At 35.8% G+C, this 24,176-nt stretch overlaps 1 protein-coding gene across 1 annotated transcript in view; it reads right to left on the bottom strand.

Moving 5' to 3' along the window:
• The window catches only part of Diaph3 (diaphanous related formin 3), a 433,505-nt gene that overhangs the window by 302,077 nt on the left and 107,252 nt on the right, over positions 1 to 24,176 (bottom strand). The window contains exons 6-7 of the mRNA XM_048341270.1: positions 4,279 to 4,353; positions 4,124 to 4,193 (exon numbers count right to left, since the gene is read on the bottom strand). Coding sequence (XP_048197227.1) covers positions 4,124 to 4,193; positions 4,279 to 4,353 — 145 coding nt within the window. The remainder of the gene's footprint in view (positions 1 to 4,123; positions 4,194 to 4,278; positions 4,354 to 24,176) is intronic.

The following is a 24,176-nucleotide window of genomic DNA, read 5'->3' as shown; positions in this document are numbered from 1 at the left end:
AAGTAAAATCATTAGAAAGAGATAAAATTTATTTATCACTGCCCATATGTTACAGGAAATATGTTCATGCAGACTGTCAGTATGCTATCTACCTCCTGGACCTACTTATAGTCTATAAAACAATAAAAATATATATAAATACTAGCAAGAAAACAATACTATTTGACTATCAGGAAAATCAAAGTATGCTACTCAAGAGTGCATAGCTGGTTGATCACAGTATTAATAAAAATAAGGCATTAATCCCAATAATAAACTTAACTATAGCTCAAAATTAGTACATGGAAGCATCAATGTCAAATCTGTAACGAGCTTATTAGATTCATATACTGGGTTATGATATCCTATTTATAACTAACTTATATATGACATTTATGTAAAGAAGCATTCACATAGAGCTGAAACACTGTGTTTCCTTTAAGCCACTATTTAAAGAACACAAGGAAAACAGAAAGATAAGCCAATGGACCAAGATACATCCTATAATATAACTTTGGAGTACATTTTACTTTCTTGTTAGTGATGGATGATAATTTACAAAGAGAGAGCTAAACAAGTCAGGAGATGCTCACTTCTGTTATTTTGGGCTATTTTACGACTGGAAATAAGAGAATCCATAACTGACATGAGGGCAGTAACTACACTCAGCCTCAATAATCATTGCAGGAAATTGTCAGAAACTTATAAACTACAATTAAACCTAACTCAGAGTTCATCAATAAGTAAGGTAGGCTGGTGAATTCCTGCAGTGTCAGCTCCCTGGCAGACAGACATCAGGCAGACAGGCTGAGGTCAACCCAGGTCAAAAAAAAAAAAAAGTTACTGAGATAATTCGGAGAACAAGTCAATGGTAGTATCTCAAACATGTAATCCTAAGTGTTCTAGAAGCATAGATAGGAAGATCACAGCCGAGGTAAAAGAAAGAAATCAACAACAACAAACCTTGAGATCCTATCTGAAAAACACCTAAAGCAAAAAGGACTGGATGGCTCAAGTAATAGAGTACGAGTCTATAACTGCAGTACCGCCATAGAGAGGAGAAAGGAAGGCAAGGAGGGAGAAAAGAAAGAAGGGGAGGGCGGGGGGAGGAAAGAAGGGGGAGAAAGAAAAGAAAAGAAAAGAAAAGGTTATCACTGAAATTGAAATTCAAAGATAATATTTAAAACTAAAAATTAAATTGAAGTGAAATAAATAATAGAAAACAAACAGGAAATGATTAGCTGGCTCTGTACCAATAAACTTGAGGGTTACAATAAAGCTTGTCTCATTATTCCCCTTTCCTTCACACCCAAGGCTGTCTTTAGCCAGGACCTTCCACCTGGAAGCATGTAATGACTGGTGGGAACTTCTTTCAGATGTCCTACTCACCAACTCTATCTAGCCCTATGGCCCCAACTCCTGTGGTTGAAGCCCAGAATATGAATGAGCACTCTGACTTCATGATTCTGAACATGATCCTGGGGCTCCAAATGCATTCAGCAGTCTTGTGATTTTCCTGATGTAAAATGGGTAGTATTCATTTAAGACTGGAATTAAACTAGATTACCAGTTCTTCATGTCAATAACTAACATGGAATTGCTGCGTAGTTGTATAAAATTACATTCATTGAATTATTCATTTTTTTTAAATGTTGACTGTGAAAAATAATCAACTTACCAATGTTAGCTAACATAAAAGTCCTGTATTGTGAGTTAGAGAGGCAGAGCAAAGTTTGGAAGGTCTAAGAATGTAGCTCTCCTGAATGGCAAGGACCCACTCTGGGTAATATGATAACTGGCCTGCTCTAAACTGAAGCCCAATGCCGGGTTCTATTGGTGTTCTACACGAGGCCCATTATTACCTAACAGATGGAATGTCAGGACACTGGAAGATGGCCTTTTAGGTAGAAGGTTAACACCTGTGTAGGAGGCTCAACATCTGATAATATCCTGCAACTGCCTGATTATTAGTGATAAACAGATATCTACATTGATTTAATCCTACTTAAAGCAGAGTGAATGTGAGAAAAGGATAGCCTCAGGAGCAAGCAAAGAAAACTTGTGTGGCTGTACACTTCAAAGCAACACACCAACACTTCACCTATCAAACTGAAATCTCTGTGCTAATTTCCTCAGAATGTAAACAAAATAGTCTTTCATCCTTATTACCTTTTACATTTACCTCCTTCCTAAGTAGTCAGAAAATTCTTCCTTTCGAAAAAAATTTCAGCCTATGTTAAATATAATAGAAAATCCACTTCCCTACATCATCATAATTGGTCATATTAATACTATACTTATTGGTACAAAATAAGGTTCCACAATTTTTCCCATAAAAGCCTATATGTTACCCCTCTGTACATCACTTTGACAATAAATAAATCAATTTTTAAAAGCCTATATATGTTCATCTTTCAACAAACACTAGCAAAGACTTTACAATAACATCTTCAACAAATTTTGTGTTTACACACCTGATCAAATAAACTTGATTGAAACCATCAACTTGCCTTGGAGTAAGAGTTCAAGTGTTACTTGAACAGACACTTCATGCATTAGGGTTACAGTTCAGATATCAAAAGATTTGTCCTCAATATCACTTCATTTTATATTCTAATTAACATGGTGACAGCATCAAATCAAAAGGCAATGTTTTATTGTACAATGTGTGCAAATTAAAAGCCTTCACACCTAAGATAATATAATACATTTTATGAAAATATAAACAAATGAAGCTTACTCCTCTTCACAGTCAGTCTAAAACCAAGTAGTAATGACAAATTCTATATAATAATTTCCTTATACCAAGATATTCTTCTCTAGTTCAACTTAAGATCCACATGTCCCTTCGGTTTAGAAAAACATTGCTAAGGTTCCTCTACTCTCAGCCTTCCCACAAAGTTCCCAACTCTCTCTTTTTTTTAATTTAATTGTCAAGGTGCTGTACAGAGGAGTAACAATTACACACACATAAGGTATGTCAAACTTGTTACCCCTTACTACAATAATGTTACAAAGAGAATCTTCCACCTACAAACTCTGTGGAAAGACAACTACCTCAGTCAGGAATTTCTTGCTCTTACTAATTTAATCTTAAAATAGATAATCTGGAGAAATCTGCTTCTTATTACCTAAAGTCTTTTAATTTATAAATCAGATATTTGCCTTGAGAGACCTGATTGAAGGAGAGAAAATATTTCATCAGTTAGACATGAAAAACTTAGCTCCAAAAATGTATGCTTTAAAAATATTAATAATTCAACAAGAAACAAATAATTATAAATATAAACATTTGATACAGTTAATAAAGGTAAAAGCCATAGTGTACTAGTATTATTTTGTCTTCTAAAACTTTTTTTAAAATGTGTTGTACACTAAAATTAATAGAACTTTATGGGTACTTTTTCTCTCTAACAACAATCACAACAGTATGGTAACATTTCCTCCCTGGTGTCCTAAAATGCCTATCATTACTCCACACATCATGAGGTAGATGAGCTTAGATGTTGAAGCCAAAGAAATGGCAGGAGATTATGATAATTTCAGCAATTAACAGTATACGAGGGAGAAAAAAATACTGCCAGATAAATTCAACTTCAGTAAAGAACCTAAAGTATTTCTCACTTTCAAAGCATCATCTTTAAATAGCAAATCCTACAGAGTTTCTATATTAAGCTTGCTCTCAATATTACTTGTTCCCTTTCCAGGCTTGCTCATACCTGTTTACATTAATTTGATTATTCCTAGACTACTTTCTAAAATATCATTTTTTAATTCTAGAATATGGGAAATATGTCTTCCAAACTGAATCTCTGGAAATATGGTTATTATTGAAGACTGGTAATAATTGAATATTAATAATTATGTATCATTTTAAAGCTGAATCATGTATTTTTGAAAATGAAAGAAAGAAAAAATGAGCACAGAAGGGATGAAGCAGAACAAAAGTGGGAGGAGTTAAGTTTCATCTCTCTTATAGCAAGATGGTAGATTTCATGCAAAACTAGAATCCAATCCACTATTCTTGCCACTATGTTTTGAGAAAGCACATCAGGGCAATATATCTCTTTAGTTCAACTGAAATATTCTATTAAAAACTCAAATATAAGAATTTGAGATGGACAAATTATTCATATATCCATACCTGAGTATTCATCAAAGCCTTTAGACACTGGATGACTTTGTGTTGATTCTTCTTTACAACTTTGTCTTGGCTATAAAAACATAAAAGATATCAGTAGAAGAATTATAATTAGACATACAAATGTAACTTAAAGGAAAAGTATTAACAATACTTACATTTTTTCACTGATTAGTTTTTCCAAAATGTCTAGTAATAATCCAAGTCCCTCATGTCCAAAACTCTCCACCCAACTGAAAAATGAAAGAAAAGATATAACTAAATCAGAATTTTAGTAGGATACCAAGAATGCTGCATGCACTAAGTATTTATACTAGAATTATCAAATACAACAGATAAAGATTCATCTATGATTGGATAGTAAAGGAAGGAGGAAAATTATGAGACAGTGAAGTGCTAACCTTGCCAACTCTGGCCAGTGGGATCAAATGTACCATCACTTCTGTGCTCTATAGTATTCCATAATAATCCAAGTATTTACAAGAACAAATCAGAAAAATTACCAATCAGGTTTACCCACATGCCACTAGATAAATGTTAGTTTGAATTACTCCAAAGAGCAAAATATGGGCAAGGGAGTGGAGAGTGAAGACTATGAACAGAAAATGGAGAATGATGAAGGATGGAAGAGGGAGGGAGGGAGGTAATTATTTACATTAATTTTATTATTCCTAGAATAATTTCTAGAATTTCACTTTTAAAAGCCTAGAATATAAAAGCAGGGTGTTTAAGAAACTAAGTCATCATTGCCACAAGACAACACCCTCACTTTGATTACAGAAAAATTACCTTGGTAGAAATGAATTCTTAGTTTGTAAGAATTTGGAAACATAAGCCAATGAGTAACAATAAAGTCTAAAAAGATTGAGAGGAAAAGATAATAAGACTGGCCCACACATTTCTTTGAATATATTTTTGTATGCATGATTTTATGTATTTAGAGCTTGAATAAAAAAACACAAAACTTCATCAAACAATCAAAAAATATGACATCGTGGGCTAGAGGCATCACTAAGGTAGAAAAAGGCCTTCAGAGAAGACATGAGGCCCTGAGTCTAATCCTCAGTACTGGCATGGAACAAAACAAAGCAAAACAAAAGGATATCCTGAAGAATAAACGTCTAGACTGCAGACTGGAAAACATTACCCTTTAACTGACTTACGTTACCATATAATATATAAAGTGAAAACAACACTATAAAGTCTTTAGTGACCAGACCAACAGTTCCTGGGAGAAATATAAACATAGTCCAATAGGACACAACAGAGGCATGGAAATAAACCTACACATCTACAGCCAATTGGTTTGCCATAACCGTGCCAAGTATGCACTAGAGAAAAATAGTATTTCCAATCAAAGGAACTGGGAAGAACTAGGAAATTGAAAGGGAATACCAAAGTCGAGAGACACAGGGTTAAAAAAAAAAAAAACTACAAAAGCAATACTTGCAAAACTGTTTGGTGTAAATGAACTGAACACCTCATGGGTGGGGGGGAGGGAAAGGAAGAATGGGGAGGGGGGAATGATGGACGAGGTAACAAACAGTACAAGAAATGTATCCAATGCCTAATGTATGAAACTGTAACCTCTCTGTACATCAGTTTGATAATAAAAAAATTTTTTTAAAAGGAACTGGGAAATCTTATTGCTCACATATAGAATCAAACTAAGTTCCTCTCTCACACCATTTTTAAAAATTTATTCTTCTGATTTAAACATACAAAAAAAAAACTTGAAACCATGGAACTCTTACAAGACAATGCAGAGGAATACTTCAGTACATTGAAATGGATACACATATTTTTGGATAAGAACCAAAAGCAAAAATTGGCAAGTTGGACTACACCATTATAAAAAGTTTAGTACAGCAAAGAAGACACCAGCAGAGTAATGACTGCCTATAGAATGCCAGCTTATACATGTGGCAAGAAGTTATCATAATATCTAGAATAAAGAACTACAAAAACTCATCTAAATAGACATTTCTCAAAAAAAAAACCTACAAATGCCCAACCTTACAGAAAAATATTCTGTATCACTAATAATCATGAAAATGTATATTTTTTAAAAAAACCACTATGAGGGTTGAGGATATGGCCTAGTGGTAAGAGTGCTTGCCTCGCATACATGAGGCCCTGGGTTCAATTCCCCAGTTCCACATATACAGAAAATGGCCAGAAGTGACGCTGTGGCTCAAGTGGCAGAGTGCTAGCCGTGAGCAAAAAGAAGCCAGGGACAGTACTCAGGCCCTGAGTCCAAGCCCCAGACTGGCACAAAAAAAAAACACTATTAGATATAACTTCACTTTAGTTAAGAATAAAATAAACCTTCAAAAATCAACGGCCTTTCTCTATGCTAACAACCCGAAGACCGAGGCTGAAATCAGGAAAGCAACTCCTTTTGCAATAGCCCCCAAAAACATAAAATACCTAGGAATAACCTTAACCAAAGAAGTGAAAGACCTCTTTGAAGAGAACTTTAAAAGCTTGAAAAATGAAATTAAGTCAGAACTAAGAAAATGGAAAAACCTCCCATGCTCCTGGATTGGGAGGATTAATATAATCAAAATGGCAATATTGCCAAAGGCTATCTACAAATTCAATGCAATACCCATTAATATCCCAACACCATTCTTTAATGAAATAGAGGAAGCAATCCAGAAATTCATATGGAACAATAAAAGACCTAGAATAGCAAAAACACTCCTAAGCAGAAAGAACAGTGCTGGAGGAATTACAATACCCAACTTCAAGCTGTATTATAAAGCTATAGTAATAAAAACAGCTTGGTATTGGCACCAGAACAGGCCTGAAGACCAATGGAACAGAATTGAAGACCCAGAATTAAACCCACAGAACTATGCCTACTTAATCTTTGATAAAGGAGCTAAAACAATAGTATGGAAGAAAGATAGCCTCTTTAACAAGTGGTGCTGGCAAAACTGGCTCAACACATGCAACAAACTAAAACTAGATCCTTATATATCACCCTGCACCAAAATCAATTCCAAATGGATTAAAGACCTTGAAATCAAAACAGGCACCCTGAAGACACTAAAGGAAGGAGTAGGAGAAACACTTGGGCTCCTTGGCACAGGACAGAACTTCCTTAACAAAGACCCTGAAATGCTACAAATCAAAGAAAGGTTGGACAAATGGGACTGCATCAAACTTCAGAGCTTCTGCACGGCAAAGGACATAGCTCTCAAGATAAACAGAAAGCCCACAGACTGGGAGAAGATCTTTACCGGACATTCAACAGACAAAGGCCTCATCTCTAAAATATATGCAGAACTAAAAAAACTACCTTCTTCCAAAACAAAACTGCAAAGAACAAATAGCCCCCTCATCAAGTGGGCTAAAGACTTACAAAGAAACTTCTCTGATGAGGAAATGAGAATGGCCTATAGACATATGAAAAAATGCTCTACATCACTGGCCATAAAGGAAATGCAAATCAAAACAACATTGAGATTCCATCTCACCCCAGCAAGAATGTCATATATCAAGAAAACTAATAATAACAATTGTTGGAGGGGATGTGGCCAAAAGGGAACCCTACTTCATTGTTGGTGGGAATGTAAACTGGTTCAGCCACTCTGGCAAGCAGTATGGAGATTCCTCAGAAGGCTCAATATAGAACTCCCCTATGACCCAGCAGCCCCACTGTTGGGTATCTATCCAAAAGACCACAAACAAAATCACAGTAATGCCACCAGCACAACAATGTTCATCGCAGCACAGTTTGTCATAGCGAGAAGCTGGAACCAACCCAGATGCCCCTCCATAGATGAATGGATCAGGAAAATGTGGTACATTTACACAATGGAATTTTATGCCTCTATCAGAAAGAATGACATTGTTCCATTTGTAAGGAAATGGAAGGACTTGGAAAAAGTTATACTAAGTGAAGTGAGCCAGACCCAAAGAAACATGGACTCTATGGCCTCCCTTATTGGGAATAATTAGTACAGGTTTAGCCAAGCCATAGCAGAGCATCACAAGGCCCAATAGCTATACCCTTAGAAACACATAAGATGATGCTAAGTGAAATGAACTCCATGATATGGAAACAAGTGATATATCACAGTTATAACTACTTTCAACGTCCTATGTGTATGTGTAGTTTCTATTATTGATGATGTTTTGTATCGCCTTCCTATGTTTGTACCTACACTATCTCTGTAATCTTATCTGAGTATATTGGAAACCGTGTTTACTGGTATTGGAAGTAGGAAATTCAAAGGGAATACCAAATTCGAGAGACACAGGGTAAAAAAAGAGAAATAACTACAAAACCAATACTTGTAAAACTGTTTGCTGTAAGTGAACTGAACACCTGGGGGGGGGAGGGAAAGGGGGGGAGGGAGGGGGGCATGAGGGACAAGGCAACAAACAGTACAAGAAATGTATCCAATGCCCAACGTATGACACTGTAACCTCTCTGTACGTCAGTTTGATAATAAAAATTTGAGAAAAAAAAAAAAAAGAATGGCTACTATCAAAACATCTAAAGATAACAAATGGTTCTGAAAACAGAGAATCCTTATACTAAGGATAGTAATCCTTATACTAACTGAGCGGAATATAACTTAGTAGAGTTATGATGGAAATTATTATAATACTTCCTCAAAAACAGATCCAGCACCAGGTACCAATGGTTCACATCTGTATTCCTGTTTACTCAGAAGACTGAGATGTGAGACCCACATTTCAAAGCCAGCTCATGCAGGAAAATCCATGAGACTCTTATCTCCAAGTAGCCAACAAAAAATCTAGAAGTACACTGTGGTTCAAGTAGTAGTGTACCAGCCTTGAGCTCAGGGACAACATTCAGGCTGTCCTTCCCCATCCTCTCCCCCCAAAAAATGTAACATGTAATGAGGAAATTCAACTACTAAATACATATCCAAAGTAATGAAATCAGCATGTCTACAAAACACTAATCCCATATTTATAACAAGATTGAATAAAGAAAATGTAACACACACACACACACACACACACACACACACACACACACCATAAATACTATTCAAAGAGGAAAAGGAATCAAATACTGGCATTTGTGAATATATGGATTGAACTGGAGATCATGTCATTGAGTGAAACAAGCCATGTACAGCAAGACAAAGAAACACATGATTTCACTCATATGTGGAATTTAGAGACGTTTAAATACTTAAGAGTATAAAGGTGGAGAATAGGTGGAAGGAATGTTGGAGAAGGGCTAATCAATGGATACTAAGTCACAGATGAGACCAAGTAGGTCTAGGGTGCCAGTGTAAAATATAGTAACAACAGACAGCAATGTTGTATTGCCTATTTCCAAAAGCTGGAAGAAAGGATTTTTAATATTTCTACTATAAAGAAACAGATAAGAGGATACATATATTTAACCTGATTTGATCGTCACACAATGTATGTGTATTCATACATATATGTATATGTATGTATCAAAATATCATATGGTGCATCGCATTATATTTACAATCTTTGTGTGCCCATGTAGACATTTAAGAATAAATTTAAGTTAAAACTATAAGCTGTTTAAAATCCATCTTCCTCATTTGTACACTCAGCTTGACCACCAATAAACATATAGAGGGACTGGGAATATGGCCTAGTGGCAAGAGTGCTTTCCTCACATACATGAAGCCCTGGGTTCGATTCCTCAGCACCACATACATAGAAAACAGCCAGAAGTGGTGCTGTGACTCAAGTGGCAGAGGGCTATCCTTGAGCAAAGAGAAGCCAGGGACAGTGCTCAGGCCGAGTCCAAGGCCCAGGACTGGCGAAATAAATAAATATATATATATATATGTATATAACTTCTGATAACACGAAAAAGAAAATTTCTTTCATAAAAATAACTTTCTTCCCATTTAGACTGGCAGAGAGTTTCATGCCACATTGTTTTATTCATCTCTTCTCTGTGCACTGAACACCTTGCCATAACAGATTGAAGCATGCGCCTCAACAGGAAAGACACTTCCTGTGAAAGACTCAAGATTGCTATAATGGCTAAGCTGTAGAAAACAGTTAAATAGAAGTTGCTGTTTTCAAATCAAGTTGCTACTTCAAAAGTGAAGTTTGCTCTCCACTATCAGCAATAGACAGATTACCTATAGGCATTTCCAATCTCGCTTTCATGTTTCAGGAAAACACCCACAGCATCCACTTAACTATTTGCCTTGTTGACATCCTATTCTGTGTTTATTCTTATTTCACATGCAGTGGGGAAGCTTGAAATCAAACAAGAAGTAATTTGGGATTTATACTTGGATGGAATGGTGATACACAGAGACTCTGCATTCATGAGACCTTCTTGTGGTAGTACTCCTCAGCATGCCTTCAAAATTTGTTGGAGGTGAATTTCTAATCATATCTACATTTAAGTGCATGTGGATAAGGCGATTCTGAAGCTAAGATAAATGACTTAGGAGTATTCATATTGCTCTCACCTTTAATCACTATTCAGCATTAAGGCACTCCTCACAAAACTGCCTTTACCAAAATATTCAATGATTTTAAATTTTGTTAATATAACAAAAGACTTTGCTGTACTTAATATGCTTATGGTGTGGCCCACTATAAAATTTAAGAAGTATATCAACCCATGTTAATCAGTGCAAGTCCTCTGATCTGAGTAATTAATAATAGAATACAGCTATTCAAAATTTATCATCCCTAATAAAACAATTATGACTAGAATAACTGGGACACAGAGAAGTTCTCAAGTCACTTGTTTCTACACCCACTAGACACCTCTCTTTTATACTAGAATAAAAGCATTGAAATAAATTTTCCCACTCAGCTACAGTACCTGTAAACTGCCTATGAAACAAAATTTAAGTTGCAAGTAAAAAAAAAATCCTTTAATTCATTGTAGGAATTAATTGCTCAACAATAAAATCAAACAGGTAAGCACACAAAACTGAATGCTGGACCTTATTTTGTAAAGAATCATATGTTAGCCTTATAAGTTTTCAAATATATTATTATTGTTGAAATATTTAACCTGATCAACCTTTACTTTTCATAAAAATACAGGGAACTATGAGAGGTCCAGGGAGAGGAAACCAACACTCTTGATAAACAAAGAAACAAGGTAATGTTTCAACATAAAAATAAAATATATGAAAGTATAATTGAAAGGGCAGGACTAAGACACAAATTAATAAGCATAAAAAATTCCCTTAAAAATATCCACAGCCAATGCACTGTTTTATTAACAAGTTGTCATTCAACAATACATCCTCTCAAGTGTTTTTTCCCAACCCCTTCTATTTTTAAGGAATATTGTTTTTAAGGATAGGAACACAAATACCACTTCCTTCCTTTGTTCAAGTTAAAAGTGATATTGAGTACACAAGGCTGCAGTCTTGACAGAGGTTTATTGAAATCCATAGCTTTCTGCAAAAGTGAAATATTTCTCATCATCAGTGTAAGAAACAACCTGGAAAGAAATTATCAACTGGTCTATAAATGATCAATCTTCAGGCACCAAAGTCTAGAGTGTTTGTTCTGTGACTGTCATCATAGTTCTATCAGGTATTATGTGGTTTAACTACAGATTGTGTTCATGGATGAATAAGCACTGTGTAAATGTCTCTTTCCATGAATAGAAATGCCATTTATACCAGAAAACCTTCCTTCAAAATAGACAAAAGCAATGTGATAGGTGCTGGTATAACCTACCCCTTAAAATTCTATAACAGGAATTATCAAAAATCTTTTAAGAATATTAGTATACAGCACTTCCTAGAAGGAGCCTCAAGGTAGATGAAAGTACTCTGATACAGGGAAAGGAAGAGCAGTTGTCTAGTATTGTAATGTTTAAAACACCTTTAAATGTCATCCAAAGATAGCTTAGTAGGCTCTGAAATACAGTTACTACTTTCACAGATACAGAAACTATAGCTAATTACCTCAAAGAGCAGTGGAGACAACAGTCAGATCCCCTGGTCAAAAGGACTCAAATGCTACCAAGTATGTTTCCCACCAAATGACCCTCTTCCACACACATACACTTTACATACATTTACTTTAAAGTTACCATCTCTATTCTCAGATGTGCTTCTATAAAGAAAAAGACACTATGTGCCAATGGCTCACACCTTTAATCCTAGCTACTCAGGAAGCTATGCTCTGAGGATCTTGATTTGAAGCCAGATTGGACAGGAAAGTCTGAGACTCCACTCTGAAACTCAAATTAATTACCCAAAAGCAGGAAGTAGAATTGTGTGTCAATTGGCAGAGCATCAGCCTGCAAAAACGCTAAGGCACCTGTAGTGTCCAGGCCCTGAGTTCACTCCCCCGTACCAACACCGTGCGCCATGTGCACACACATACAAACACAAAGGACAAATGTAGCCAGAATTATTACATTATCTGAACTGGAATAAACTTACCAGACAATAATGGTAGCTTAATCAATACAAATTTCTTCAGGACAGAACAAAAACTACAATTTTTATTTGCCATAACACTTGGATGGATGAGGCATCCCACTGACAGATAATTGTTCTAATAGTTTAGAATAAATTGAATCTCCTTCAGCAGGTGTACTTGAGAAATGTTCCGGAAAAAAGTTTACGTCACTTAGGTGTACTGTAGGTTTACTAGTACTTAGGCCTGTACTCTTTTTTGATATGCAAAGGAAAAGATACAAGATAACACATTCTGTGCAACATTTCTGAGCTCTGTGTGAACTATCTTGCTAGAAACATCAATTTTTATTTCATACTGGTATTTCTCCAAAAAGAACCAAGGGTAATGAATCTGGAGTCCCTGTCCTACATCACACTTTATGATTTGATTGACTGCTACTCAAAAGGTGATGCTTCATTACCGCTAAACTCTCCAGTATTCATTAACAAAGTCAGTGAGCCTTTTTTAAGGGCTCGCTCTGTGCTTGATCCTGCATGAGGTGTAAGAAATACAAAAATTAATTTCTTAATTAATTAATTATGGTTTCTGTCCTTGAAGGGATCATATTGCAGGCTAGTGGTTGAAACAAATGTCCAACAAAATTATTTCCAAAATGTAGTAAGTGCTACAATCATGGTGTTAGGGGAACAGAAAGTACAATATCTATCTCCCGTGAGGATTTCAAAGCAGATGATGTCTGACCTGCTTATTGAAGGTGAAGATATAGAAAGGAAGACAGGTTTGTAAGCAGGAGGGAATACGCACAGAGGCGTTAGTCATAAAAAGATATGTACTAATTATTACAAATGAGCTAAACAATATAGCCAATGTTTCTTTGGGTCTGGCTCACTTCACTTAGTATAATTTTTCCTAAGTCTTTCCATTTCCTTACGAATGGGGCAATGTCATTTTTTGACAGAAGCATAGAATTCTATTGTGTACATATTCCACATTTTCTTGATCCATTCATTTACTGAGGGGTTGATTCCATATTTTAGCTATGGTAGACTGTACTGTGATAAACATAGTTGTACTGGTAGCTTTAGTGTGGTCTTGCTTGTAATCCTTTGGGTAAATGCCCAAAAGTGGGGTTTCTGGGTCATAGGGCACCTCTATGTTTAGCCTTTTGAGGAACCTCCATACTGGTTTCCAGAGTGGTTGAACAGGTTTACACTCCCACCAACAGTATAGTAGTGTTCCCTTTGAGCCACAACCCTGCCAGCATTTGTTGTTATTAGTTTTTTTTTTTTTTTTTTTTTTTTTTTTTTTTTTTTTTTTTTTTTTTTTTTTTGGCCAGTCCTGGGCCTTGGACTCAGGGCCTGAGCACTGTCCCTGGCTTCTTCCCACTCAAGGCTAGCACTCTGCCTCTTGAGCCACAGCGCCGCTTCTGGCCGTTTTCTGTATATGTGGTGCTGGGGAATCGAACCTAGGGCCTCGTGTATCCGAGGCAGGCACTCTTGCCACTAGGCTATATCCCCAGCCCGTTATTAGTTTTCTTGATAACGGACATTCTTACCAGGGTGAAGTGTAATCTCAATGTTGTTTTGATTTGTATTCCTTTTATGGCCAGTGATGTAGAGCACTTCTTCACAGGCCTCTTGGTCATTCTCGTTTCTTCTTCAGAGGTCTTTAGCCCATTTATTAAAGGGGCAGTTGTTTCTTTGAGGATTTGTTTTGGGGGAACTTAATTTTTTGAGTTCTACATATATTTTAGATATGAGGCCCTTGTCTTTTGAATGGCCAATAAAGTTCTTCTCTGGTCTGAGGGCTTTCTATTTATCTTCAAGCTAAGTCCTTTGCTATGCAGAAGCTCTGCAGTTTGATGCAATCTCATTTGTCCAACCTTTCTCTGATTTGCTGTGTTTCTGGGCAGTTTCAACCTGTGCCAAAGAGCCCAGGTGTTTCCCCTATTCCTTCGTGCATTGTTTTTAGGTTATCTGCTTTTACCTCAAGGTCTTTGATCCATTCGGAATTGATTCTGGTACATATGAGCACATAAGATGATGCTAAGTGAAATGAATGCCAAGTTATGAAATAAGTGCTTTATCATTGTTGTTATTTTCAACATACCATCTGAAATTATGCCTTTTTTTTTTTGTCTTTCTTCCCCATGGTATGCCCCTGATGTCACCGTAGCTGATCTTGGGTATTGTATTGTTCACTGGAACTAGAGAAGGGAAGGGGAACTTCAAAATACAGAGACAAAGGGTAAAAGGTGAACCAATGGAACAGCAATACTTACACGACAATATGCTTTAAACCAACTGCACAACTGGGGGGAGGGAATTGGGGAGGAGGTAAAGGGGGAGAAAAATGAAGGAGGAAGTAACAAGCTTGATAAGAAATGTACTCACTGCCTTACTATGAAACTGCAATCCCTCTGTACATCACTTTGACAATAAATTAATAGTTTTTAAAAGATATGTTCTGTGCTAGACACAACAGTTAGCTGTAACAGAAATAATTTGAAATAAGGAAAGGAAGTCACCCAAGAGCTAAGAATAATAAAGAGTACTAATCCCTACCCACCACAAGATATGAACCTCCTAATTCAAGATTCTATAAATATATAACCTCATATAGAAAAGAATAAAGTAGCTAATTGGATGAACTTTAGAGGATATGTTACATTAGCCATGTATATGACTTTTAAATTCCATGATAGAAAAAAACAACATGGAAAATTCATATTATGGAAGGGATTCAACCAGCTTTTGCTGGTTTTGAAGATGAGACAAGAGACAAGAAATGCAAGGGTAATTCCTTAAACTCTATTTGATTGTCAGCTTGAAAAGAAACCGTGGACGCAATCTCACAACTGCAAAGGCTCTACCCACAACAATTAGTATTGAGCCTCCTAATTCATAAACATGGAATGTCTCTCCAGTTATTTGGGTCTTACTTGATTTCTTCCATCAATATTTTGTAGTATTAAGTCTAACAGTCCAATGACATAACTAATTAGAATTACAATTTTGAGCAATTACAAATGAGGTTTTTCCATTTTATTTTCCACAATCAATTTCTAATGTCTAGAAAGAAAAAGAAAATGATTTTGGTGTATTTAGCCTGAAATCCTTCAACGTTGCTAAGCTCACTTATGAGGTCTAGAAGTTCTTAGTAAATTTCTTGAAATTCTCTCTATTAAACAACCATGCTATTTGCAAGTTGGGAGTGCTTTATCTCTTCCTTTGTAATTTATTTGTTTTTCATTTTCTTTTCTTGACTCAATATGCTGGCTAGAATTTCCAGCACTGTTGAAGGAATGATGACAACAAGCATCCTGATTTGCTTTCAATCTCAGGGGAAAGCAGTTAAGTCTTTCATCATTAAACACAGTGCTAGCTGAATGACTTCTGTCCATTTCTATTTAGTTGAAGACGTTCCCCTCACTAACAAAATGTGATACCAGTAACCCAACATTACTAGGGCTGCTGCAACAATGTACTGCAAAGTGGGAGGTCAAAACAAATAATATATTCACTTTAATTTCTGAAGGATCCAAGTCCAAGATCAATATGTGATGAGGGTCATTGTTACCCTCTAAGATTCATTCCAAGCACCTAGTGAATATATCAGCCATTACTGTTCTGAAGTTGCTGTCTGCATATAAGGTATAAATCACAGAGGATCAAGAATTTATCTACTCCCTCATGCTCTCATATCAAATACAAAATAACCTTATTTCCTAAGAAGACCATATGGTATGAAAGGGGTAAGGGAAGATTAGAACTTAAACATGTGTGTTTATGTATACAATTGAATACAACAGCCTTCTATTCTTATTAATCTAAGAGTTTACCAATCATTACATGTTGAATTTTGTCAGATCTTTTTCCTGCAGCCATCTCATTGATCATGTAAATAGCCTCCTTTGTTCTGTTAATATATTACATTGCCTGTGAATTTGTATATCAATTTTCATGATGGACATTTGTCTGCAAACTATGAGTTTGTTTTCATGATTTTAATTGGTCAGTTCTTTCATTTACCTATCAGTTAAAACCAGCTTAATAAAATTGTACATTGTTCTCTGACCATCTACTTGAATCGGCTGCATAGAGTCAACATTAATTCTTCACAAAGGAAAACTTTCAACTAAATTTTTGAAGAAGTTTAGGTTGTATTGTTTTGCTTTTTTTAAGGAACTCCATCTCCTTAAAGTGTGTGTATGTGTGTGTGTGCGCGCGCATGTTTGTGTGTATGTTGCTAAAGAATTAACAGAATTTTCTGTTTTATATTAGTTCTACTATTTATTCATGTGCTACAATGACTTTACAATTGTATTTACTCTTTCTTCTAATTATGAGTTACCTAAGGCTGTAAACATTATAAAGAGGCTTACATATGACCATATCAAATACAACTAAATATATTGATAAAGTGATATACTCAATAAATTGATATTTATCAAAATAAACTCCAAGAAATGCAAGTAAGAAGGTGTTGTTGTTGTTGTTGTTGTTGTTGTTATGAGTTTTTTTTCCTCCTCTATTGCTGTTTTTGATTTCTATACCTTCTGTCTTATATGTAAGTTTTTCTGCTTTAGGGAGAGTAAGAGAGAGCACAGAAATGGTGGGACAAAGGGTGAGCAAGAGCAGGAGTGATACTTACTAGACACTATATTGAAATCAGGAGAGCAAAATTGAATGGAAAAGAGGGAAAAGGCAACACTGTTCAAAAGGAAATGTAATCATTACCTGATTTATGTAATTGTAACCCCTCTGTACAACCCCTTTATAGTAATAATAAATAAATAATAAGACCTAAGGGTAAAGACCTCACCAAATGTTAACCCTGTGCACTTGGGGATCGAGATTTTCAGCCTCCAGAACTGTGATAAAATAAATTCCTATTTTTTAACTTAAGAAGAGAGAGAGGAAGAAAAGAAAATAAGGTTTACTTAGCCCATATATAAGGATCCCTATCAGTTCAGTGCCTGTTCTGTCTCAGGATCAATGGCAAACAGTATCACAATGGTGGGAGTACATGTGAAGGTAGAGGAGAAAGTAATAATGTGATATAAATATGGAATTAGTCTTTGTCTACTCTTTGCTTATCAAGGTTATTACAAGGATGTAAACTTTATTAACCATTTCATCTATTGTTCCTATTTTTATTTAATTAATTTCTATTTTCACATTTATTATTTCCTTCCATTCCTTTTCTTTGGATTTACTTTTCTCCCACCTGCTCTCTTCTCTAGGAGATTCTTCACATAAGAAAGGTCTAGTCTTTCGATTTTTCTAATTTGCCAAATGCTACAGTTTCTTTTGACTCTTTTAGATACATGCTATGCTATATGATACAAATTCAGATGTTGTATTTTCAGTAAGTCAGCATATGATTTATTTCTCTTGATACTTATTTGACATATAGATTATTTAGAGATGTATATTTACTTTCTAAGTGTCTGGAGAGGCATTCTAAATTTGATGGAACTTTATGGAATGGGACATGGTTCATCTTGATTATGCTTTGTAGGCAATTTAAAGGAATTAGTATCTTTTATTTCTGGGCAGAACATAATATAAATTCTTTTATATTCTTTTACTTTAAGGTATTGAGTTCTGTTTTTGTAATTTTTCTACTTATAATGTTTGGTAGAAAAAGAGCTCTTGATTCAAATTAAAAGACAGAAGGGACCAACTATGTTCTAGGTAATTGTGCTCATTATTATAACTATGTGATATTAAGAATAGTAAGTTTTGCAAGCACATTTGGGGGAAGAGAGTTGTCATTTCTATAAAAACTATCCCTGGGCTGGGAATATGGCCTAGTGGCAAAAGTGCTTGATTTGTATACATGAAGCCCTGGGTTCGATTCCTCAGCACCACATATATAGAAAAGGCCAGAAGTGGTGCTGTGGCTCAAGTGCCAGAGTGCTAGCCTTGAACAAAAAGAAACCAGGGACAGTGCTCAAGCCCTGAGTCCAAACCCCAGGACTGGGGGAATTATCCCTAAGGCTTTGGAAAATCTCAATAGCAATCAATATTGCTAGAAGAAGAAGTGTGGTCACACTAGCAAAATGATTTTTAAGAATAATAATTCTCTACTCAGTTATAAGAGCTTCTAAAATGAAGATACTACCAGGAATCCAAGCTCCAAGAGTTTCTATGACAAAACCAGTGAGTAAACTTCCCTCACTTTTTAGCTATAATGCACTTAAAGGAAAACCTCTAGGGAAAATACTCCAAATAAAGTTAAAGGAAAATCATATTAATAGACATAATAAAAAAGCATAAAAACAAGAGCCCTGATTCACATGAAAAAAGATAGTAAGAGATTAACTGAAATAACATATTAGTCTGTGCCTTAATCAAAATTTAAATCTATTGAAAAGAAACACTGTTAAAAAAGGAAATACTCAATTTGAAACATAGTATATATTATTAAGTAGGTTTCAAGGTATCAAATCAAATGCCCTTAGTTCCTGACAGTTATCCATCTTATAGACTAAATTGACAAGCAATATATGAGAAAAAGAAATTATGGCGATATTTCAGGCCTTCCATCATTTGTTATCATCCTAAAATTTTTTAATCTTTCCCACTTTACACATCACTAAGTAGATCACTCCTAATTTTTTAAGTCTATAATCTGCTCTTGATTCTATAAATGCCATTGAACTTTAATGTTTTTACTCCAAATAGTGCTCCCCTCCATCAAACCACCTTCTGTGTAAAAACTGAATCAATTTTACCTTTCAAGAGTCAATTCATTTCCTTCTTTAAATTCTCAGTAATTTAAGTTTTCCTTTTGCTAATTGATTTCCATTCAATTGACCCCATACCCTACACTGGTTTATGCCCATTTACCTCCTTTCTCTTAGGGTAACAGGTCATTTTTACCACAAATATAGTCACAATGTTTTTTAAACATTTGTTCACCCAATCTTACTTGCATCTGGCTTTTGCCACCCAGATTTGCCACAAGTTGCTTTCCTAAAAGGTCATTAACTTTCCTCTTGTCTATTCTAATAATGTTATCATCTTAGCTGTATGAGGTTTGTTCACTTCCTGTTTTAAAGCACCTCCTTTCTTTGGTTCTTCATGCCATCTTGGCTACTCCTCAATTTATTGTTCTGGTCCTAACTCATTTTCTGAATTGTCTTTCTGAACCTTTTCAGGACTGGAGTTTTTGGTGCTTTTCTCAAATACTCTCTGGATCTTTAGCCCACCATCCTGGAGTTCTTTCATTCTCAGGGTTTTATGTGCTGCTCACAGATTAACAACTAAAGATTCCACCTGACACTTCTTTACCAAGCCCAGAACTCCCATATGCATCTGCTTGCTTGACATCTCAAACTATGAAGTTTATTGAAGCTAACAAAGCCATTGCAGTTAATGCCAAACCCAGTGTTTCACACGCTAGGCAAGTGCTCTCCCCACAAGTTGTACTTCCTGTCCTTCGAAGTTAACATATTTAAAGGGGATATTTAGATTTTCTTCTTACAATGTATCACACCTGCTTGTTGTGGTAACACATAGCTGTAACCACAGCATGCAGGAGACTAAGAGGGATGAACTGCAGTTCAAGGCCAGCTTGCTTATAGCATGAAGTCCAGGCTAGTTTAGACCCTAGACATAGGAAAACTCTACTAATAAATAGATCGGTAAAAATAACTATAGAAATATAGTCATTTGTTCAAGCTGAACAGGTAGGCACCATTCTTGATTTCTACTTTCCCTTCACTGCCCTATCCAATCCATCGCTGTCTCTCCAGAATACTCCTTCCATTTATCTACCCTGTCCTCATTTCACCACTTCTGGATTCTCATCCTCCACCATTATTCCTATGACTGTAGCTAGAACAGCTGCCCTTTCATGGACTAATAAGTTTCCTGTTGCATTTACTTGTTTTCTAGGCACTCTCTCTCTATTCCATACCCATGTCAGTGTCTGACTGTCCACCTGTCTATCTTTCACACACAATTCTCTCATACACACACACACACACACACACGTCTTCTTTTGCACTTCCATTTTCACTCTCTCCTGCCTTGAATACATTCTATGCACAGCAACAGGATGAATTTTGATATAAATTCAAATTTGAATATCATATATGCTGGAGATTATTTAGAATAAAAATCAAATCAGCCTACCATGACTGGTAAGGTCCCTCATGATGTGCCTAGCCAATCCTCACCTCAGAGGGCTTTTCAGGTTCCACTGAACAGTACTGAAAAGTACTAAGTTCTACATTTAAGTTCCACCCTGATGTCACAGCATCTCTCCATCCCAGGGTCTCTGCTACCCAAGATGTGCTCCCAGCCCAGCACACTACCCAAGCTTTTCTTAACTACTTCCCAGACCCTTTCCCAAGATGTGCTCCCAGCCCAGCACACTACCCAAGCTTTTCTTAACTACTTCCCAGACCCTTTCATCTCTTAAACTCCAGTACTTCAAAAAAGGCTTTCTGTGGGTAATGTACATCAAAGGGCTCTCAATTCTCCACTCTCAGTCACTCTCTCTTCCTTTACTTGAATTGTAAGATCTCGTTTCAGTTATTTACTTGCTTTCAAGGGGCTCTCCCTCCTTCCCACCTCCCTATGACTGTCTGTCTGCTCCATCTCCATCTTTATCTCTGTCTGTCTCTGACTCTCTGTTTCTTTCTCTTTCATACACACTCTCATTGCCTCTCCACTGTGCTTCTAGTTTACTATGTAAGAAAATGTAGAATATTTCTTATAAGAACTGATTAACAGATTCTGTTGGATACTCTAGTGACTTGTTATTCTACCATATACATCAGAACTTATTTAAGTAGAAGCTTGCAGCATTATTTATTCCTTAATGTATGTTGAGTGTTTCTTTCCATGGAAAATCAAAATTGTGAGAACAAGAAGTCCTGCATCTAATCTGTAGTTCCAATAAGATAAGGCATACGATATTTGAACTCCTATCTTGCAAAGTGAGCAGTACAGATTCATGAATGTCATTTTATTTCATGCATTCATTTCCCTATTTTTTGTTACTCTTCAAATCCATTTAGCATGCACTCTGATCTTCTAAGTTCTATGTTAAGTTCCACAACATGATACTTTGTCACTCTTCTCAGAAATTCATAGCCTAGTAAAGAGAGTGGTCCTAGGTTAAGAAAAGAGAGTGGTCATAGGTACAGACTTAATAGTAAAAAGAGTCAAAAACAGAATACATGGAGAATTGTTTACTTTGTTATACAAGGCTGAGGATGGAACCCAGCACTCTGGGACCTGCTAGGCAAGGGCTCTTCCACTGTCCTATACCACCACACCAGGGAAAATGAGTTACTAATCACTAAACCTGTGTCATCTAATAAGATTGCCATACACAGTGATCTTAATTTCAAATTCAAACTCTCAGCCATAGGAGACACATTTCTAATGCTTCATAGCACATGGGATAAGAGGCAACAGTACTAAACAGCACAGACACACACTACTGACATTGTTAAAAAGTTCTAGTGGCTTTCAGTTCAAACAAACCTACTTTCTACTTAGTCCTGCAGAGGTACTGGTAAGTAACTCCATTGTTCTAAACTTCATCTGGGTATTTCTATTCTTTCATCCTTTATTAATCTGCCTGTCATGCAAGTTATATACTGCACGTGTATATAGAAAAAGAATGACAAACATAGATGGAAAAAGAAAAGCTGAATGGATATGCAAGAGAAAACCAAGATGAATGCCATTTCTTAAACCCCTTATATAACTCAACTAGCAATCTTCTGAAACACAGATACCAGCCCCCCGAAATCAGTCTAAGTAACAAACTATGTTGATTCTTTGCATGTAAAATAGTAGAGGCTTTAGTGGGTGTAGTTCATTTTTCTTATTGAAATAAAAAAATAACTTCATAATCAGAGCTGTTATGGCCATGAACATACAAGTTTACAGTCCCAGTAAACAGAAAATTATAATTGAAGAGAATATTCTTGTTTCACCTTTATATCCATGGAATACTATAGAAGTATAATAGCATTTTTCTTAAATTTTCATGGCTCACATTCTATCTTCTGTTGTCTTTTAAACAAGTAACCTAATCTTTACAAATAATTAGGTTGCAGTTAGATTTTCTCCATGATATTTGAATGTCCATAACACAGGTCTAAAAACATTCAGAGATATAATTCATTTTACAGCTGGACACTGGAGGCTTATACCTGTAATCCTAGCTATTCAGGAGACTGAGATCTGAGGGCAGAGGTTTGATGCCAGCCTGGTAAGGAAAGTTCATGAGACCCTTATCTCCAATTAATGACCAGAAAACCAGAAATAGCACTGTGGCTCAAAGAAGTAAAGCATGAGCCTTGAGCAAAAAAGCTCAGGGACAACACCAGGCCCTAAATTTAAGCCCCACCACCCACCAAAAAAAAAAAGTTATTTTACAAGACAAAGTCACATCTGTCCTTTTAAAATGCTACAGAGTCACAGGTGCCAAGCAGATGCTGTACTGAATAGTACAGACCTACTATTTCTACCTCTGTATAAACTTACCAGAACTATTCTTTTTTAAAACCTAAGCTTTTGAACCTTGTGTTACACTGTGACTGATTTTACACATTATTAGAATATGTTTTACAAAACACACTCATCACACAGCCATCCAAATAGCAATTTTTATTTTACTTTAAATAGACTGAGATAGAAATACACAGATATGTATATATAGCATTTATAACAGATTGGGAGCACTTGACAACTCTAGGTCTTTCCTGGTCAAGTGTAAATTGAGCTGAACTACTCCTATTCACCAGCCAAAGAAAAATATACATTTGTCTGCTAAAAGCAAGTGCTACATTTTCAATATACACTACTTTTACTGTTAACCTTGCACTCAAGTCAAAGCTTTTAAGATCCAAGTTATGTTAACCCAGAAACCTAATATTTACAACAGGAGTTACTGTCTACCAGCAAATCAAAGCTGCTATATGATACTATACAAAGGAAGAAGGCTTCTTCTAAGGGGGAACTTTTAGTCTATAGTTCTCAAAGAAATTCCAGCAGATTTGGAAGAATTGCAAAAACACAAATAAAACAATGGCTTGTCTTTTAAAACTACAAACACAGTTTATTTGAAAACTAATATCCAGTTTCACCCAGGGCATTTTTCATTAATTGATTCATCTAAGCACTTTTAGGAAGGACAGCAAAATGGTCTAAATTAGAGAACATTACTGTAATAAGCAGGACTAATTGTTATACAAATTACAAAGCCTGGATGATAATTAAGATGTAAATAATACAAGGCCTTGCCTAAGATAAATGGCAGTGCCTAAATAAAGAGGCAGAGATGAATATTAGCATGGAACATTATACTTTTTAACTTCTTCAAAAATACTTTCAAGGTGTAAAAACATAAACATATCTTAGAAAACCTATTCCAAAAAATGCATTTCTTGACATTTTTAACTGACTTAAGAGGATGCGTCTGTGGCTTCTACCCTGAATTGTATTACCAATTCTCTCATCTGTCCATGCACTCCTCCTCCCTCTTTCTCCTCCTTTAAACGTATTGTAAAGCCTTTACACCTTTCCCTATGCTGACAGCTGACAGGCCAACACTGCAAAGTGAAGGCAAACTCCCATGAATCACTCTTTTCTCCTAAGGACTCTCAATATGAATATCCAATTCTAAC

The sequence above is a fragment of the Perognathus longimembris genome, chromosome 3 (assembly GCF_023159225.1).
Source record: "Perognathus longimembris pacificus isolate PPM17 chromosome 3, ASM2315922v1, whole genome shotgun sequence".
Lineage (NCBI taxonomy): Eukaryota > Metazoa > Chordata > Mammalia > Rodentia > Heteromyidae > Perognathus > Perognathus longimembris.
Note: the sequence above shows the minus strand (reverse complement) of the source record. Positions and strands in the feature narration are given on the sequence as shown.